This window comes from Phascolarctos cinereus, unplaced genomic scaffold (assembly GCF_003287225.1).
Source record: "Phascolarctos cinereus isolate Bilbo 61053 unplaced genomic scaffold, phaCin_HiC Scaffold_5;HRSCAF=322, whole genome shotgun sequence".
NCBI classification, from domain to species: Eukaryota; Metazoa; Chordata; class Mammalia; order Diprotodontia; family Phascolarctidae; genus Phascolarctos; species Phascolarctos cinereus.
Genome location: NW_027555958.1, coordinates 322,308,910 through 322,324,373, shown reverse-complemented (window position 1 = coordinate 322,324,373; position 15,464 = coordinate 322,308,910). Strand labels below are relative to the sequence as shown.

At 43.0% G+C, this 15,464-nt stretch overlaps 3 protein-coding genes across 21 annotated transcripts in view; 2 read left to right on the top strand and 1 right to left on the bottom strand.

Moving 5' to 3' along the window:
• UBAP2L (ubiquitin associated protein 2 like) overlaps window positions 1-6,554 on the bottom strand; it is a 44,844-nt gene extending 38,290 nt beyond the window's left edge. For 12 of the 19 annotated variants that reach the window (XM_078156130.1, XM_078156133.1, XM_078156136.1 and 9 more), the window contains exons 1-3: window positions 6,383-6,488; window positions 2,115-2,244; window positions 426-503 (exon numbers count right to left, since the gene is read on the bottom strand). In XM_078156130.1, coding sequence (XP_078012256.1) covers window positions 426-503; window positions 2,115-2,204 — 168 coding nt within the window. In that variant the 5' untranslated portion in view covers window positions 2,205-2,244; window positions 6,383-6,488. Of the gene's footprint in view, window positions 1-425; window positions 504-2,114; window positions 2,245-4,352; window positions 4,557-6,003; window positions 6,027-6,382 lie in introns of those variants that run through there. The other 7 variants (XM_078156138.1, XM_078156134.1, XM_078156140.1 and 4 more) reach the window with 4 other exon arrangements.
• Window positions 6,555-6,693: 139 nt separating this feature from the next.
• Window positions 6,694-12,675, top strand: LTAP1 (lipid transport auxiliary protein 1). The gene is made up of 7 exons (XM_020991675.2): window positions 6,694-7,054; window positions 7,324-7,425; window positions 7,903-8,020; window positions 8,238-8,291; window positions 9,621-9,787; window positions 9,892-9,950; window positions 11,868-12,675. Exons 1-7 carry the CDS (start codon window positions 6,989-6,991, stop codon window positions 12,064-12,066), a joined length of 765 nt encoding a protein of 254 aa, XP_020847334.1. The 5' UTR covers window positions 6,694-6,988; the 3' UTR covers window positions 12,067-12,675.
• Window positions 12,676-12,771: 96 nt separating this feature from the next.
• CFAP141 (cilia and flagella associated protein 141) lies at window positions 12,772-14,953 on the top strand. Its single transcript, XM_020991676.2, has 4 exons — window positions 12,772-13,129; window positions 13,444-13,484; window positions 13,934-14,063; window positions 14,668-14,953. The coding sequence occupies exons 1-4, from the start codon at window positions 13,049-13,051 to the stop codon at window positions 14,767-14,769; spliced, it is 354 nt and encodes a 117-aa protein (XP_020847335.1). The 5' UTR covers window positions 12,772-13,048; the 3' UTR covers window positions 14,770-14,953.
• Window positions 14,954-15,464: the final 511 nt, after the last annotated feature.

Here is a 15,464-nt window from a genome sequence, read left to right as displayed (position 1 = left end):
TTCCCGATTCCAGGATCGGTGTTCTATCCAATGTGCCACCTACTGCCCCATTTAAATGTACTATATATCTTTGTATGTGCAAATATATAAGAGGTGACACAATAGTTTGAAGTTGATATGGAAAATACATCAACATTTATTCAACAATTAAGTGGAAGTTAAAGGTCAATATACAATACAATACAGAATATACCTGCCCAAAGGAGTAAGAAAAAAATTCAGACTAGGGGAAAAACTTGTTTCTTGGCCAAGGTCAGTGACATTTCAGGCTATAAACATGTATAAATGACATAATCCTTCCAATGTCCCTGGAAGAGTCAGCATCTTGAGTTATGCAGGGGGCATGTATGGTTACTTGATAGCAATATTTCCAACCATCCCCCTCCCTTCAAAAACAAAACAAAACAATAAACTGTTATACTCACTTGCTTCACCTTCTCCTCAAAGTCAGCATCATTGTGGTCCGATATCATCTGTGCAAGTCTTATCTGTTCTGCAGTAGCCTATGAGTTGAGATGGAAATCAGGAAAGTATGATCAGGAGAGTACAATGAGAAACAGTAAGGACAGTGCTGTGCAAATAATTTCAAATCTCTTTCCTTTTCCTTTCCAAATTCCTTTTCCCCTTACAAATGATAAGGCACCAAGGGCTCTAACACCATCTGACAGTGCTTTACAATTTACAAGGTATTTTCACATAATGTTTCATGTTATTTCATTTGATCCTTATAACAACCCTCTGAGGTAGATAGGGCAGGTATTATTATCCCCATTTTATAGATAAGCAAACTGTGGCTCAGAAATATTAACTGGCCTGCCCGACATAAAAAAAAAAAGTAGTAGGATTAAGATTTAGCATTCAAGTCCAAGTCTTCTGAATTCTAGTGTTCATTCTGTTCATGCTGACATTGAAGCACCAGTGAACATTGAACAGAGGACTTAAAGAGGGAGAAGTAGCCATTAATACAGTTCTTATAATATCCAGTCATTTCACTAAAAAGAGGAAGCTGCTTATGTTTAGCAGAGTCTTCTCCTTAGTAGCAAAAGTTTCCAAAATGCTACCCCCTAAAGTAGCCTGGTCACAATTCTAAATGTATGCTCAATTGTAATTTCTATTAGAAAAGCCCACTCAATTTCTAAGTTTGCCTTTTTGCTTCTAAGGCTGGAAATATCTTAAGAAGAGCAGGTATGGCCTGAGGATAAAAACAATCTTCCTACTGAATGACCATTACAAGAATATAAGGTACTTAGGACCATAATGACTTGCTTGGTAACAAACTCAATGGGCACCAGACTCCATTTGCTGGGAACAATCTTGAGAACAGCTGTGAAAAAGAAAAAGTAAAGGGAACTCTCTCTGAGCAAAAGTCTCCTCCTAACCAAATAATGGAATATAATTCATTTATTCACATCAATAACCAAATATGAATTATTTACTCATAATAGGGACTAATCAACAACCAATTGGTTATAAAAAATAGATCTTATCTACATCAACCTTCAAAAGAACCTACAAAGTTTGGTTGCCAGATGTTAACTTTCCCTTTTAAACCTATAACTGAACAATGCCTACAGGCATCTTACTGGACAATTTTTGATAAACAAAAAACAAACAAACAAACAAGAAACAAAAACCAAGACCAGAGAAGATGTGAAGGGAAATCCAGATAAAACTTCCAAAGGCCCCAAAGGAACAAGACAAAAGGGAAAGAAAAGATCAGACCCAGAAGCAGGGAAATGGCTAACCACACATAAGCTAAAGAGTGAAGTCAAAGGTGAAAAATCTAAGAAATTAGTAAGATACTATACCAGAGGGCCAGAAAAGGAAAAAAAGTACTATTACCAAATTGCAGCCATAGGGGGTCTCAAAAACAAAAGTCACATAATCCCTTTTCTCAAAGCCTCACACAACAACATGAAACAGCAAAAGAAAAAAAAGGCAGTTTTTGTAACAGCACAAAGAAAGCATCCAGGGAGAATAAGAGAACTAAGATCTAATCTTGAAAAACAGAATATAGAAAGAAAACTCAAATCACAGAATGAAGCTGTGCTTGATGTAAAGCTTTATCAGCCACTTGGGTTGCCCAAACTCTACTTTCCTTCAAATTTCTTTACCTGTGGCCTCTGCTTGTGCTGTGTCTGGTTCTGTGTCTGTGTCTGCTCCCAGTTTCCCCGGGCTCGGTTAGTGCCCACTGATGTCATCATTTACAGTATATACAAATAACAGTATTTACAAGGTAGAATGCTGAAAGATTTAAAAAAAATTTCTTATTAGAGATCAAATGTGGTCAAAATATATTTACCATTCACTGTCCTTCTCACTCCCCTTTAAAAATTTTTTAAAAAATTATTCTTCTCTAGGCACAGCAAACCAAGAGAATGCATCTGCTTTTAGGGAAACATCATATTTAGATTTATAAGCTTCTTAAGGCCATAGTTTTTAACCGTCTTATATAGCAGTGTGTATTTATTATTGGCTTGATGATGGGCAGCCACGTAAAAAGTACAAAAAAGTTACCAGCTCATTCCAGTTCTACTAGTCCGTAGCAAGTGTGGCTATCTGTAAGTCTATACAACAAGCTAATTAACACACACACACACACACACACACACCCCGCCCCCAAGACTCAAAACCCCTTGAAACAGAGAAGAGTGCTCAATTACCTTTACATTATAGAATTATTAAAAGGTACAAGTAGGTTTTCTATGAAGGGGATCACTAACCCATACTCGCAGTAAGAAAATCAGTTCAAAGTACTCCTACCTAAAAAAATCCATAACCTCTACCTCTGAAATCCAGGCTGTCTCTCCAATACTCTCACCTCCTTTAAATTTTTATTTGTACACATAATGTGGAGGCCTTTTTTCTTTTTAAAACTAGAGCCTTCCAAAAGAGACATATTAACTCCAATGACTCTGCCTGGAATCTCAGTTCCCCTAGCAATCCTTGTTCCTTGTCTTTGCAGTGGCTTCTCCACCTAACCTGCTGGTCAACAAACTCCAAACACTTAGGGTTCACAACTGCCATCATTATCTTCCACGGATCTTCTGAAGCCAAACATCCCAGAACTGCAGAATTAGCCAAAGCACCCAACACAATGTCTTACTTGTAAGGGGAAGGACACTTTGTAAAGTCATCTCATGACTGCACTGATAGCAGTTACAGAATAGTATATGGGAAGTTCACCTTAACCTGAATATAGATTTAATTCTAACTACTCTAACAAGAAACAGTACAACTGGAGTACCACATATGCCTTCAGCTTATATGCAACCTCAGCTGCTGTTTTCAGTTTAAAAAACAAAAACAAAACCTTCCTTTTGCCAGTGGTAGGCAAAAGGAGAAGCAGGGTATTTTACCACTACTTTATTCTCTTTCAAAGGTGCTCACTTTTATAATAAGTTTGGAAAAATCTGACCCACATAATTTTTGGCTAATGGAAATTTACATTAGTCAATTCCAGGCTCCTTGTAATTGATATAATATGGCCACAAATAGGATGTTGAATTTGATAAGGAGGCTTTGATATTTCACCTCTTTCATTTTCTTGAATAGTCCACAGAAAAATACTTCTCTTTGAATTGCTAATAAAAACAATTTATTTGGGACAAGTTCTTTACAAATTTGTGACACTATAGTTACATACATCCTTGTTTATTACAATGTCATCAAAAGTTTCATTTTCTTCCATTTCCAAAAAGTAGTTAAGCCTTTAGGGAACATTTTAAGGGAGAGTCAGACACCAATTTTAACAACAACAAAAAAACATACAAATATGTCAAGGGAGAATAGGCTATATGCTACACAGTAGTCTATCTGTCCAGGCTGGCATCACAGTCAAGTTTTAACATTTCATCTACAAAAATACAAACATCATTTTGCTAACCACCACTGCATCCAAACCAGCAGGGGAGATAAAGCAATGTCAAGACAAGAACAAAAGTATTCATATTGGTTATATTTTAAAATTGCCTACTCTGGGGTTTCTAATTTAATGAGTTGGCACTTCCCATCTCAACCTACAATTTCTAAATGTTGACTTCCTTCCACCACACATTTGATTTCAATTTGAAAGGATGAGTTAGGAGACCATATGCTAGCTACACAATTATATTGCATAGCTACAGCTATTTGCACAATTGTCTGGACTTAATTCTGTTTGGAACACTTAATGGAAAAACACTACTGATCTAGATATTATTTAAGACACTCTTTTGATCACTAGTGACTGAATTTCCTTATCTCTCTTACAAATGCTTGGTAAAATGTAATTGAGACAACTTGCAAAACAGTGAGCAAGGTCAGCAGGAAGCAACTGATCTAAAGGATTACTTGGAACACAGACTTGGTACCTTCTAGTAGTGGGCAGGCAAACACATCCACAGTTGGCAGGGAACAAGAGAACCATCTTACATACTACCTTCCTTAAAGTATAAGGATGTGCTGATGGGAAGGGAAGAGGAGAAATCTCAAATTAATTATCAAAGCTTAAAGGAACACAGCATGATAGTACGTAGAGTGCAATTTCAAAAGGAGCTATCAGACCTTCTTTGAAAAACCAACAACTTAAAAAACAGCCATTGAGAGGTTAAAAAATATTTTACTGAAATCAATCGATCAACAAGCATTTATTTGCATACCTATATGTGCAGTACCATGGGGGTATACAAAAGCAGAATGAGATGTGGTCCCTGCCCTCAAGCTTACAATCTAATTGGAAATACAAAATGCAATTATAAAATAAGTGCTACAAGTGCACTAAACTAAGTGCAACCATTCAGAGAAGACCACACAAGAGCCTGGCAGATACATCTTTTTGCTTCTAATGCCAACTATAATTCATAAATAGCTCTAAAAGTAAGTTGACCACCTGGCTATGTGTTCTCCCCACATCCAATCCCACTCTGACAAGACAAAATATCTCCCCATAAAGGTATGCTTGGTACACTTTTAAAAATACAGAATTTGTTTTTATAACCTTTTTACTAGTCCACAAAACCCAGCTAATTAGAAATAGAACTCCGGTCTGCTGTGGAAGTAACCAACCCCACTGAAAGGTTTGGGTCATTTAAAATCAGGCACCTAAACTATTCAACTGTAGTAATGAAGAGTTTCAATCGGGGCTGAATATATCCCAGCACAAGCACCTCACTATTTCCAAGCCAGGATACAAGAAGGAAAAAGCCCCCACTAGCATTATGAAGCTAATAGTCAAGGCCATAGTAAGGCAAAAAACTGCCTGTTACTGTGGTCTTTTTCTTTTCCTAACATCCCACCAAAGAGGTGGCTGTTTCAGGCAATTGGTTATGGCATCAGTTTACAAGGCAATCAGGGTACTCTCCACAATGTGAAAGAATTCGATAAATTTGGAATTTGTGCCCCGTTATGGGAAATGCTTTGCACATAATACGGACTAATGAACAGTTCTTGAACTCAATTGAGAACACAGTGATAAAGACAGCCGGTGCTCCAGTGCAATATACCCAAGGGGCTTGGAGCAGTGAGGTCAAGCTCCCCCACAAGCTTTTGATTGTTGAAAGTACCCAAGGCTCCACTGGGCAAAGAGATTAAAGGTATTAATTAAAATGCCTTCAAAAATCCAGAAGAGAAGATAAAGTGAGAAGAACAACTAGAGCAGTTGACAAAGGGGCTAGGAGTGGAGAAGAAAACAGGGCGGAGGACCGACGAGTGAGGATTCAGTTCCAGAGATACAAGGGGAGCCGGCAGGACCAATCGCCCACCTCTCCCCAAAAGATTAATTCTTTGCACTCAAATTGAATAGCCCATAAGGAAATAAACTTACGGGCGTGGACAACTTCGTCCCACCGCTCCCCTGATCTCTCCTTGCTCAAACCCAGGCCGAGTCCTAGCTCGGGTGATGGGAGGCCCCGAGAAGGTCCTAAGGCTGGAGACAGAGAATACCGCGGCCTCCTCCCCCCACCCCCCGCCCCGACCTTCTCCTTAGACGCAGGGTTATAAAAAAGGAGGAAGGGGGAGCCCTACCTCAGGCCCGGCCCAGACCGCGCTCGCTCCCTCGCGCTCTCTCCACCCCCCCAGGCCCGAGCCGCATGGCCCCCCCCGGCCACCCCGCGCCCCGCCCGGCCACGCTCCCAAATCTAGGCCCCGGCTCCGGCGCGGCCCAGTAGGCCGCAAGCCCGACCATAAACAAAACCCCGGCGGCTGGCCCAGAGTGGCGGAGGTGGGGGAGGTGGGGGAGCCTGGGGCCCGCGCGACTGGAGGGGGGGCACAGCGCGCGGAAGGGGGAGGGGATGCCCGCACCGCGCGAGGTGGGGGGGGGCGGCTGCTGGGAGAAGGGGCCACGGCTGGAGGAGAGAAAGGGTGAAGGGGGGAATCGCGGATTTAAAGGGGCCGCGGACAATACCCGGCCCCGCCGCGCTGTCGCTACCGCCGCCGCCGCCGCCGCCGCCGCCGCCGCGCTCCCAACTTTACCTCAGTCTCCTCCACACTGACACCCCGGGCCGCGCCGCCCCTGTCACGTGATATAGACTCCCTCTTCTCTCTCCACCCCCCCTTTTTCCTCTCGCGCTCGCTCTCGCGCCTTTCCCCTCCCACTCTCCTTCCGTCCTCCCTCAGCACGTGACACGCAAAGAGGCGCGCGCCCGTCGTCCTGCCACGAGCCACCTTCTGGGGATCCGTGAGGCCACCTCCTCCGGTCACGTGACCTGACCACCACCACCTTTTCCTCCCCACCGCGCAGTCCCGTCTTCCTCGCACGCGCTTTCTCCTTCTATCTTGCCGGTGTCACGTGCCAAGGGAGAGGAGGAACTCGTCACGGTTCTCTCCACCCTCTTTCCCTTCCCCTCCTCAGTTCCGCCCCCCCCCCAGTTCCCCGCGCTCCCCCTGGCCGCCATGTTTTCCAACAGGGCCCGGCTTTGGCTTCCTCCATAAGGAAATGGCCAGGGAGCACCAAGGAGCCCTAGGGCCATCGCTACTACGGAGCCCGAGCTAACGAGGCTGGAAGAAGGCCATGGCGTCCAGCAGTAACTGGTTGTCCGGGGTGAACGTCGTGCTGGTGATGGCCTACGGGAGCTTGGTGAGGAGACGAACCCCTCCCCCCACTCCCGGGGCCAGCCCCGAGGCCAGCCAACCACGCCCTCCTGGCTCCGCGCCCACCCTCAGCTCACCTCGTGCTGGCTCCCCCAGCCTGCTGACCCGCCCCCCCGGGGGGAGGGCCCAAGTCGGCTTCCCTGGACGCCCGAATTGGAGGTGGGGGGTGGGGAGCAGCAGCTAGAGCTGCCGGGGGATCAGCGGGATCTCCTGGAGCCCCCCTCCAGCCGGCGTCTCGCCCGTCTTTCCCGCCAGGTATTTGTGCTGCTGTTCATTTTTGTGAAGAGGCAGATCATGCGTTTTGCTATGAAGTCTCGAAGAGGCCCTCACGTTCCAGTGGGGCACAATGCTCCCAAGGTGGGTTTCTAGAAATTCCCGAAATTCATAATCAGTAGCTTTGTTTAAGTGGAATGGTAGGATTTTCTCATCTCTGGGGTATATCTTTAATCTGCTTATGGTCTATCTATGTCCTTTAATTTGGGTTTGTGGAAAGAACAAGATGTTAGGAATGATGATCCCTTGTTGGTTACTGTCGGTTAGTGTCTTCTGATTCCTCCCACTGGGATTCATTGCCTGAATGCCAGTGCTGAGTGATTGCAGAGGGTTTGAGTCTCTGGGTGTTGGAGAACCCTAGTCCCACTTCTTCCTGGGTGTTTTTCTGCCACATACCAGTAGTCAAAGGATTTTTATTTGTTTACTGTTCCAGACTCAGTTGTTTATGCCCATCCCCAGAATTTACTGCATTTCCAATTTGGTGAGAGGTAGAGAATAAGCTAAACTATGAGGGGATACAATTCCAAGATGATAGCTCTTTTTTTCTCTCCACGGGAATAGGATCTGAAGGAAGAGATTGACATCCGACTATCCAAGGTCCAGGATGTAAAATATGAACCCCAGCTTCTTGAAGAGGATGATACCAGACTTTTGCAGCTGGAGACACCAGGAAATCAACGTATGGGGCGAGTTTTCCACCTTGGGGATGGGTAAATTTGGAAAGCCAAGGGCTCAGAGTTTCTTGAGAGCTGAGAGAGAAATATGGAGATGCTCAGAAACCGTAATTTTAGTTATTTTCTGTATAGCTAATCTGAGAAAGCAGGCTTAGTAGTGAAAGGGTTGTTGTGTAAGGGAGGTGAGAGTAGTATTACTGATTCCAGTCATTATCCTTACAGATTGCTATAACTACCTGTACAGGATGAAAGCATTGGATGCCATTCGTGCCTCTGGTAAGAGTCAGTCGGGTATGGGAAAGTCTCTTCAGTAATTTTGATTCTCCAGATAGAGAAGAAACTGATGACCCACATCATGGGGATAAGAATAAATTCAGCCTCTACTCACTTGGGCATACCTGTGTTAGGAACTCCCTTGAATCTAGAGAATCTGTTTCCTTCTCTTAAGGAAACGAGTTCTCCTTGGAGATATTTTGCCAGTGATTCCCTTGCTTTTGGATGGGAAGGATGGGAGCAGGGAAATAGATTGCTGAATTCTTAAAAGGCATGAAAGATCCTATTCTGTTTCAGCTCAAGTTAGGAAAGGGCTGGTTAGATGTCCCTATGTATAGAGTGGTGGACCTGGTGTCAGGAAAACTTGCGTTCAAATCCACCCTCAAATACTTACTGTAATCCTGAGCAAGTCACTTAACCTCTCTCAGCCTTAGTTTCTTCTGTAAAATGGGAATAATAACATACCTCTTTGGTTGGTTGTAAAGATCAAATGTTATATTTGTAAACCTCTTTGCAAAACTTAAAGAGCTATCTAAATGCTAGTTGTTAATATTATTTTTTAACTTGTACATTCTATGACTTTTAAGGATTTGTACAATGTTATTGCTAGAGAAGAATAAACATCTAGTCTTGGCACTTATTTTACAGATAAGGAAACTTGGACTTAGAAATGTGAAGTGACTTTATAAAGGTCATAGGCTAGCTAATGTGTGGTAAACCCTGGGTATCTTGACTCTTGGTATACTGCTCACCCATCATCTTAGCTGCCTTCTTTGGAAGTAGAAGCACATGGTCCCTAGGAAAAGCATCTCCTAAGTTTGGACAGTTCCAGCCTGGAACCTATCCTTTTGCAAAAGAAGGCGTTGTCCTAGAGTTCAGAAATTTACAATCCAGAGGGTGGGGAGTAGGGGTTACAAAGAAAGAACAGATATTCCAAAAGCATTAGGTTTCAGGCCCCAACTTGAATTTTGTCTTCCCTGAGACTAAGTCTTGCATTCCCCATATCTAATCAAGCTAAAAGGTGATCTGAAGAGCAGATATAGGGAGAAATAGATGGAGCCAAAGCTGTAGCATGTTTATCCATATATACCCACTTTTAAAAAATGCTCATAGAATCTAAAAGGGCAGGAAATAGATAAATAAAGGGCCACATAATCCACCATTTGTTACCATTTCCAAACAGTTGTTGAGGACTGGATGTCTGGTTTCTGTTGCTCCCTCCAAAACTCCCTAATTTGAAGAATTGATGAAGATTACTTGGAAGTTATTAGCAGGGTATTTCTTGACCGGAAATGCATGAAAAATATTTTCATCATGTTCTTGCCTCTTCAGAGATCCCATTTTATTCAGAAGGCCGGCATCCTCGTTCCCTAATGGGCAAGAACTTCCGCTCCTATCTGCTGGAGCTTCGAAACACAAGTACCCCCTTCAAGGGTGTCCGCAAAGCTCTCATTGATACCCTGCTAGATGGCTATGAAACAGCTCGATATGGAACTGGTGTAAGTCAGTTGATCTTTTTGCTGCTTATGAATTTTTTATTTCATGTGGGAATGGTAGAGTACAGAGCTCAAAAGATCCTCACCCTCTTTTTTTTTCTCCTCAGGTCTTTGGCCAGACCGAATATCTACACTACCAAGAAGCACTGAGTGAACTGGCTGCCGCGTGAGTGTTCTCGAAATGTCTCAATGTGGGGCTGGTTGTGGGTTTCTTTTTTTTTTTTCCCTTCTGGAGTACTAAACAGTACTGGAATGACACCAGGGTGGGACTATCACCAGAAAATAAAGCAGGCAAAGTGCCTGTGATGCCAGGCAACTCAAGAGTTGTATTTTTATGTACAGGTTACATTTTTATATATTTTTACATAGAACTTAGAACTAGAAGGCACCTTGGAGCTAAGATTCAAACCTAGGTCTTCCCATTTCCAAAATCAGTGTTTTTCTGTTACTCCAAACTGCTCCTCTCTTCCTTCCATCTCAAAGTGAAAGCTATTTTGCAAGCTAAGGAAAAACTCCTTCAACTCTGGCACACAAACCTTTGTTTGAATCTAGTCCAGTAGAATTCCTTATCCCCTAGGACCCTTACTATTATTGCTGTGTCCTTTTTAGTCTTATAATAGTAACAACTTAAGTAGTAGCTATCCTTAGTGTCTCATCTGACAGTAGCAACCCCATTAGACCCAACAGGCAAAAACATTGTAGTTAAGCTTTTATTACACTAAGAAAAAGGAACCCCAAAGTTTGGTTGCTCCTTCTTGACTGGTTTGGAATATGTTGTTTCCCCCATACACCCTAGTTTTAGTTTCATTATGTTAGGCTTGTGCAAGCATTCAAATGAGAGATTCTGGGTAGTAAAGGTAAACTATTCTCAAATTTTTAATTAGCATTGCTAATGTAGAGTTAACTATATAGAGAAATACATTCTGTTCCCTTCTAAAGATTTAATTTGGGTCTTTCTTAAAGGAAAGAAAGGGTTGGTATGTCTTCTACCTTCTCTCTTCTTTGCCTCTTGAAAAGAATTGTTTTGTTCTTTAAAAGCATATAAAAGAACACTTAGAGCTGTCACAAAAATAAAACGACGAGATCTGATGGAAATTAAGCAGCAAGTCTTGTAGAAGTCAGCAGGCCTATAACATTCATTGTCTTAAGCCTATTGTTTCTAGTTTTCTTTTGTATTGTTTCTGTAAACTGTATCTAGCAAAGGGACTCTTGAATGTGTTTTCTGCAGACAGATATTATAAGTGGAAAAAGAACTGGATTTGGATTCAGTGGTATGTGGGTTTACTATATGTGTTATCTTGGACAAATCACTTTTTCCTGGGCTATATCTGTAAAATGAAGGGGATGGTTAAGGATCTAGATGACCTAAAGATATCTGTTATGGCCCTCAGACCATAAATATGAATTAAGTGCTTACTATGTACCGGTCATAGCTAAGCACTAGAAAGGCAATATAAAGACAAAAGTGGAACAGTGCCCCCAAAGAGCTTATATTCCAAAGGAGACACAGCATTTACCTACAGAATATAGACAAAACAGCTTAGAACCAACCACTCCTTTCCCCTTTAAATCATAAGGTCTCAAGCATTCTACCTTTCCACATTCCTCTCCCCTCCATTTACTCTATGGTCCCTCCAGACTTGACTTGTGGTTCCTCAGTGACACTTCCCAAGTGTGTGCCGAATTAGCTGTTGCCATGGGTAGAATGCTCTCCTTCTCTTCTCCTCTTAGAATTTCTGGTTTCCTTCAAAACTCAGCTCAAGTACCACCTTCTTTCTATATGAAGCTTTTCTAGATGCCTCCAAGCTGCCAGCCCCCTCCTTCCCAAAACTATCTTACGTTTTGTCCATATTCTGTAGGTAAATGCTGTCTCTCCTTTGGAATGCCCCTGCCAGATGCTTTTTCTCAAAATCAAGTTGAATTTTAGCCGTTGTGTGTGTGTGTGTGTGTGTGTGTGTGTGTGTGTGTGTGTGTGTGTGGTGGCGGAAATCATTGGTTCATATTGAGAGTCAATGAGTCTTGACCTGTGATCTTTCTTTTCTCTTATATTGGTCATAACTTATTTTCTCTTTCGCTGCTTCAGTGTCAAAGCCCGTGGTGGGAGCTCCCAGCGGCAGCACCAGTCAGCAGCTAAGGATCTAACACAGTCTCCTGAAGTTTCCTCCCCAACAACCATCCAGGTCACCTATCTGCCCTCCAGCCAGAAGAGTAAAAGAGCCAAGCACTTCCTAGAGCTGAAGAGTTTTAAAGATAACTACAACACACTAGAGAGCACCCTCTGACTGAATTTGGGGATAGCCATAGCCAACATGGCTCCAATAGGAGAATCCAATCTGTACCCAGGGATTTCTCCAGGGCAGGAGACACAGCAGCACTGGACAGCATTGATAGCATTATGCCCAGAATTCTTGAAATGTGTGTCTGGAGATCCTTCCTTAGCTTATCCCTCTGGTCCTTTTTTATGGAGTTGAATGCACATATTTTTCCTCTCTCCATGTCATTTCCTCCTTACCCCAACTTGTTTTCGATCATGGTTATTTTTTGCCCTCTCCCAAAGTCAGTGTTATCCTAAATAGATTAGTGGGAGTGGGGGAGGGGGCACCTATCTCACCCACTCGGATGGGGACTCTAGGCCACAGACGTGTCATTTAAAGTTGTGGAGTGAAAAAGGCAGAAGAGAACTAGGGTGTTGTACTTCAACCAAGCCTTGCTGAGATTTGTGTTGTGTTTAGTGCACTGCCTTGCCCTTCTCTTCACATACTATATAGAACAAGATGTGACTGAGGGAAACTGTCAGGGATATAGGCACTAATTCCATATGCTCCCAATAAGTCACTGCACTGGTCTGACTTTATAAACCGGTCATTTAATAAAAACAGCTGTAAAAATAAGCATATTATTACTCTTCTTTACTGATTTCTGCTCCTACCTATCTGGAGTAGGTGGGGGTGGAAGTGAGAGGGTGTATGGGTGTGTATGTACACCATTGAGGGCATGATGGGACTGATTCCCCTGAAATCATAGCTATGGAGCGGCCTCTGTAGCCTAACATGAGAAGCCCTGGATTTGGACCTGTGGCTCTTGCTAGGTGGTGGTGGGGTCCCTATTAGAAGGCTGAGGAACTGGGATTCTCTTTCAGGTCTCCCAGGCAACAAGCCAGGTGACCAATCAGGGCCTGGGCCTAGGGCATAATTGGAGACTTGCCTAGTAACCAGGGTAAGTGAGATCAGTGAGAGGACAAAACAGGAAGAGCAACAGTCAAGAATGTCTGTTCAACCTACTAAAAGATCCATGGCCAACCCGAGGGTGTCCCTGTACCTGGACGAGGTTATAAAGGTAGAAGAGGTATGGCAGGGATTACACTTGATTGAAAGAACTTTGATGGGGTTACCCAGATCTGTTTCCCCAGGATGAGCTTAGGGAAGTACCAAAAAATCGCTTTGTAAGGAGCTTCCCCACCCCCCACAATGGGATGTTGCTTTCTATGTGTTGAAATATTTTGAATGATTTATTGCTAGCTATTACCTGCCCTATTTTTGATGGGGCGAGTGGGTGGGAAAAGATCCCCCAAGTTCCTCTCAGGCCAAGACTAACAAATAGGATGCTAGGGTGAGGGGTTTGGTAACTGGGCTGACCAGGTACATTCATTTTCCTTGCAGAGTTACAAGAGGATAGTAGCATTTGAGAAGGCTGTTAACAGGTAATTTCCCATGCCCTCCACCCCCAGCACTTCCACCTACCAGTATGGTCTCTGTGTTCTCTATCCTCAGTACTATAAGGTATTTATCCCAAAGGTTCAGAGAAAGGCAAGAATCAGCTTTACTTCATGTAACAAATGTAAATACATACCTGTGCACTAATGACCCCCAGATTAGACTACAATACCTAATTTCACCCTTCCTTCTATTTCTGTCTCCTGTAATACCCTGAATGTAAATGGGAGTGGTCGGAAAGGGGGAACTTCTTTTGAGATCTATGCCCCAGTAGTATAATAAAACACAATGAGAGGTTCCAGAGAGAGATATAGATTGTACCTACGCTTGAGCTTACTTAAGTATTTAGGAAACATAAGACAAATTCTAGGTCAGAAGGATGCCTAATGGTATTCTATCTTCCTAATTCAAATCCACATAAATTCTCCTGGGACAGCTGGAAAAATACAGTAGTTCAGTGCGTATGGCAGGCAACAATGAACCAGAGGAGGAACCCATATGCCATCCTGAGAATGAAAGACATCATGGAGCAGGAGATGGCATTGGCCAATAAGCAGCTGCTAATTGTGAGTGGGTCAAACCCACTATTCCCTTTGCCCATTAGGATTCCCAGGGCCATCCGTGTTCTCTACCCTGAACCACTTTGCTTGCTAGCAACTAGCTGCATTTACCATGTCCTCGTTTCACCAGGGCCTTGTCATTCTAAATACCAGAACTTTGTATTCAACAATTGCATCCTGCCTGTGTTGCATGTTTTGCTATCCAAATGTACTAACAACCAAAGATTCTCCAGTGCCTAGTACAATGACTGTCGCATAGTAGGCTCTTAAATGTTCATTGATTGGTTGATTATCTGATCTTTTTCCCTTAGTGCTTCTCTAGCTCCCTAGACTCAATGTACTTTAAGTTGACCTTAATTTCTATTTCCTTACTGTCTCTTAACCCTTGCTGTACCATACTGGATTCACCTAGCTTGGTGTATTGTGCTCCATGTCCATATGTGTGAAGTGTATACTACCTTCCCTATCCTAAGCTACCTCCTGTCCCCTATGTCCAAATTTAAAAAAAATAAATAAAACCCAAGCACTAGGGAGCTAGCCAAGGGCAGAGGTGGTGGATGGGTGCCAGAAGGCAAATTTCCACACTTTACTTTGTCCCTTCCTCTCCCAGGTTCGGCAGGCTGCCTTAAGTCAGCTGTTTGAGAAGGAGCATCGACAGTACCAGCAGGAGCTAAATCAAATGGGCAAATCCTTCTATGTGGAAAGGCTCTGAAGGCATCAGAGGCACTGTCCCTTTTTCTCTAACAGTTCATACTTCCAGGCTCCCTCAGGCCTAGAATTTTTTTCCCTAGGATAAGTCTGGATCAGGCTATTTGCCGATAGCCAGATTGTCCATTTCTCATCTGTAACTTTTTATTTTTTGGTAAAGATGATGCATTAAAAGGCTAATGAGGCAAGAGTGACCTCTTGTGATCAATTCAGGGACTGTAATTCTGATGAATATTATTAGCTGGGTGGGAGAGGGGAGTTGTTTGATGCAAACTATGATTCTGGTTGTTAATAGTTTAAATATGGCTCTACCACTAGGCCAGCTGGCTCACTACTTTAAGCTCAGCCCTTGAGGCTCACCCTTCAGATCTGTGTCAGAACTTCTGTTTCCATAGTTATCCAAATTCAGTGACTTGTCTTCTCCCTCTGTCCAAACTCCTACCAAATTTCTTTTCCACAAGCCTTTTCTGTTTAAACACATTTCTTCAGTTGCTGCTATTCATTTTCAAGTCTTTTCTCACTACTTATCTATGCTTACTGTATTCCCTTATATATCAATGACTGCCCCACTCAAGACTTCACTTACTGATGGGCCTAGGCCATAGGAACACTCTCTGCTACCACTGCCATTAGGGATATCTCATCAATGTCCTTAAACTTTCACTGAAGCCCCATTATTGAAAGGCTGTGAGATGGAGT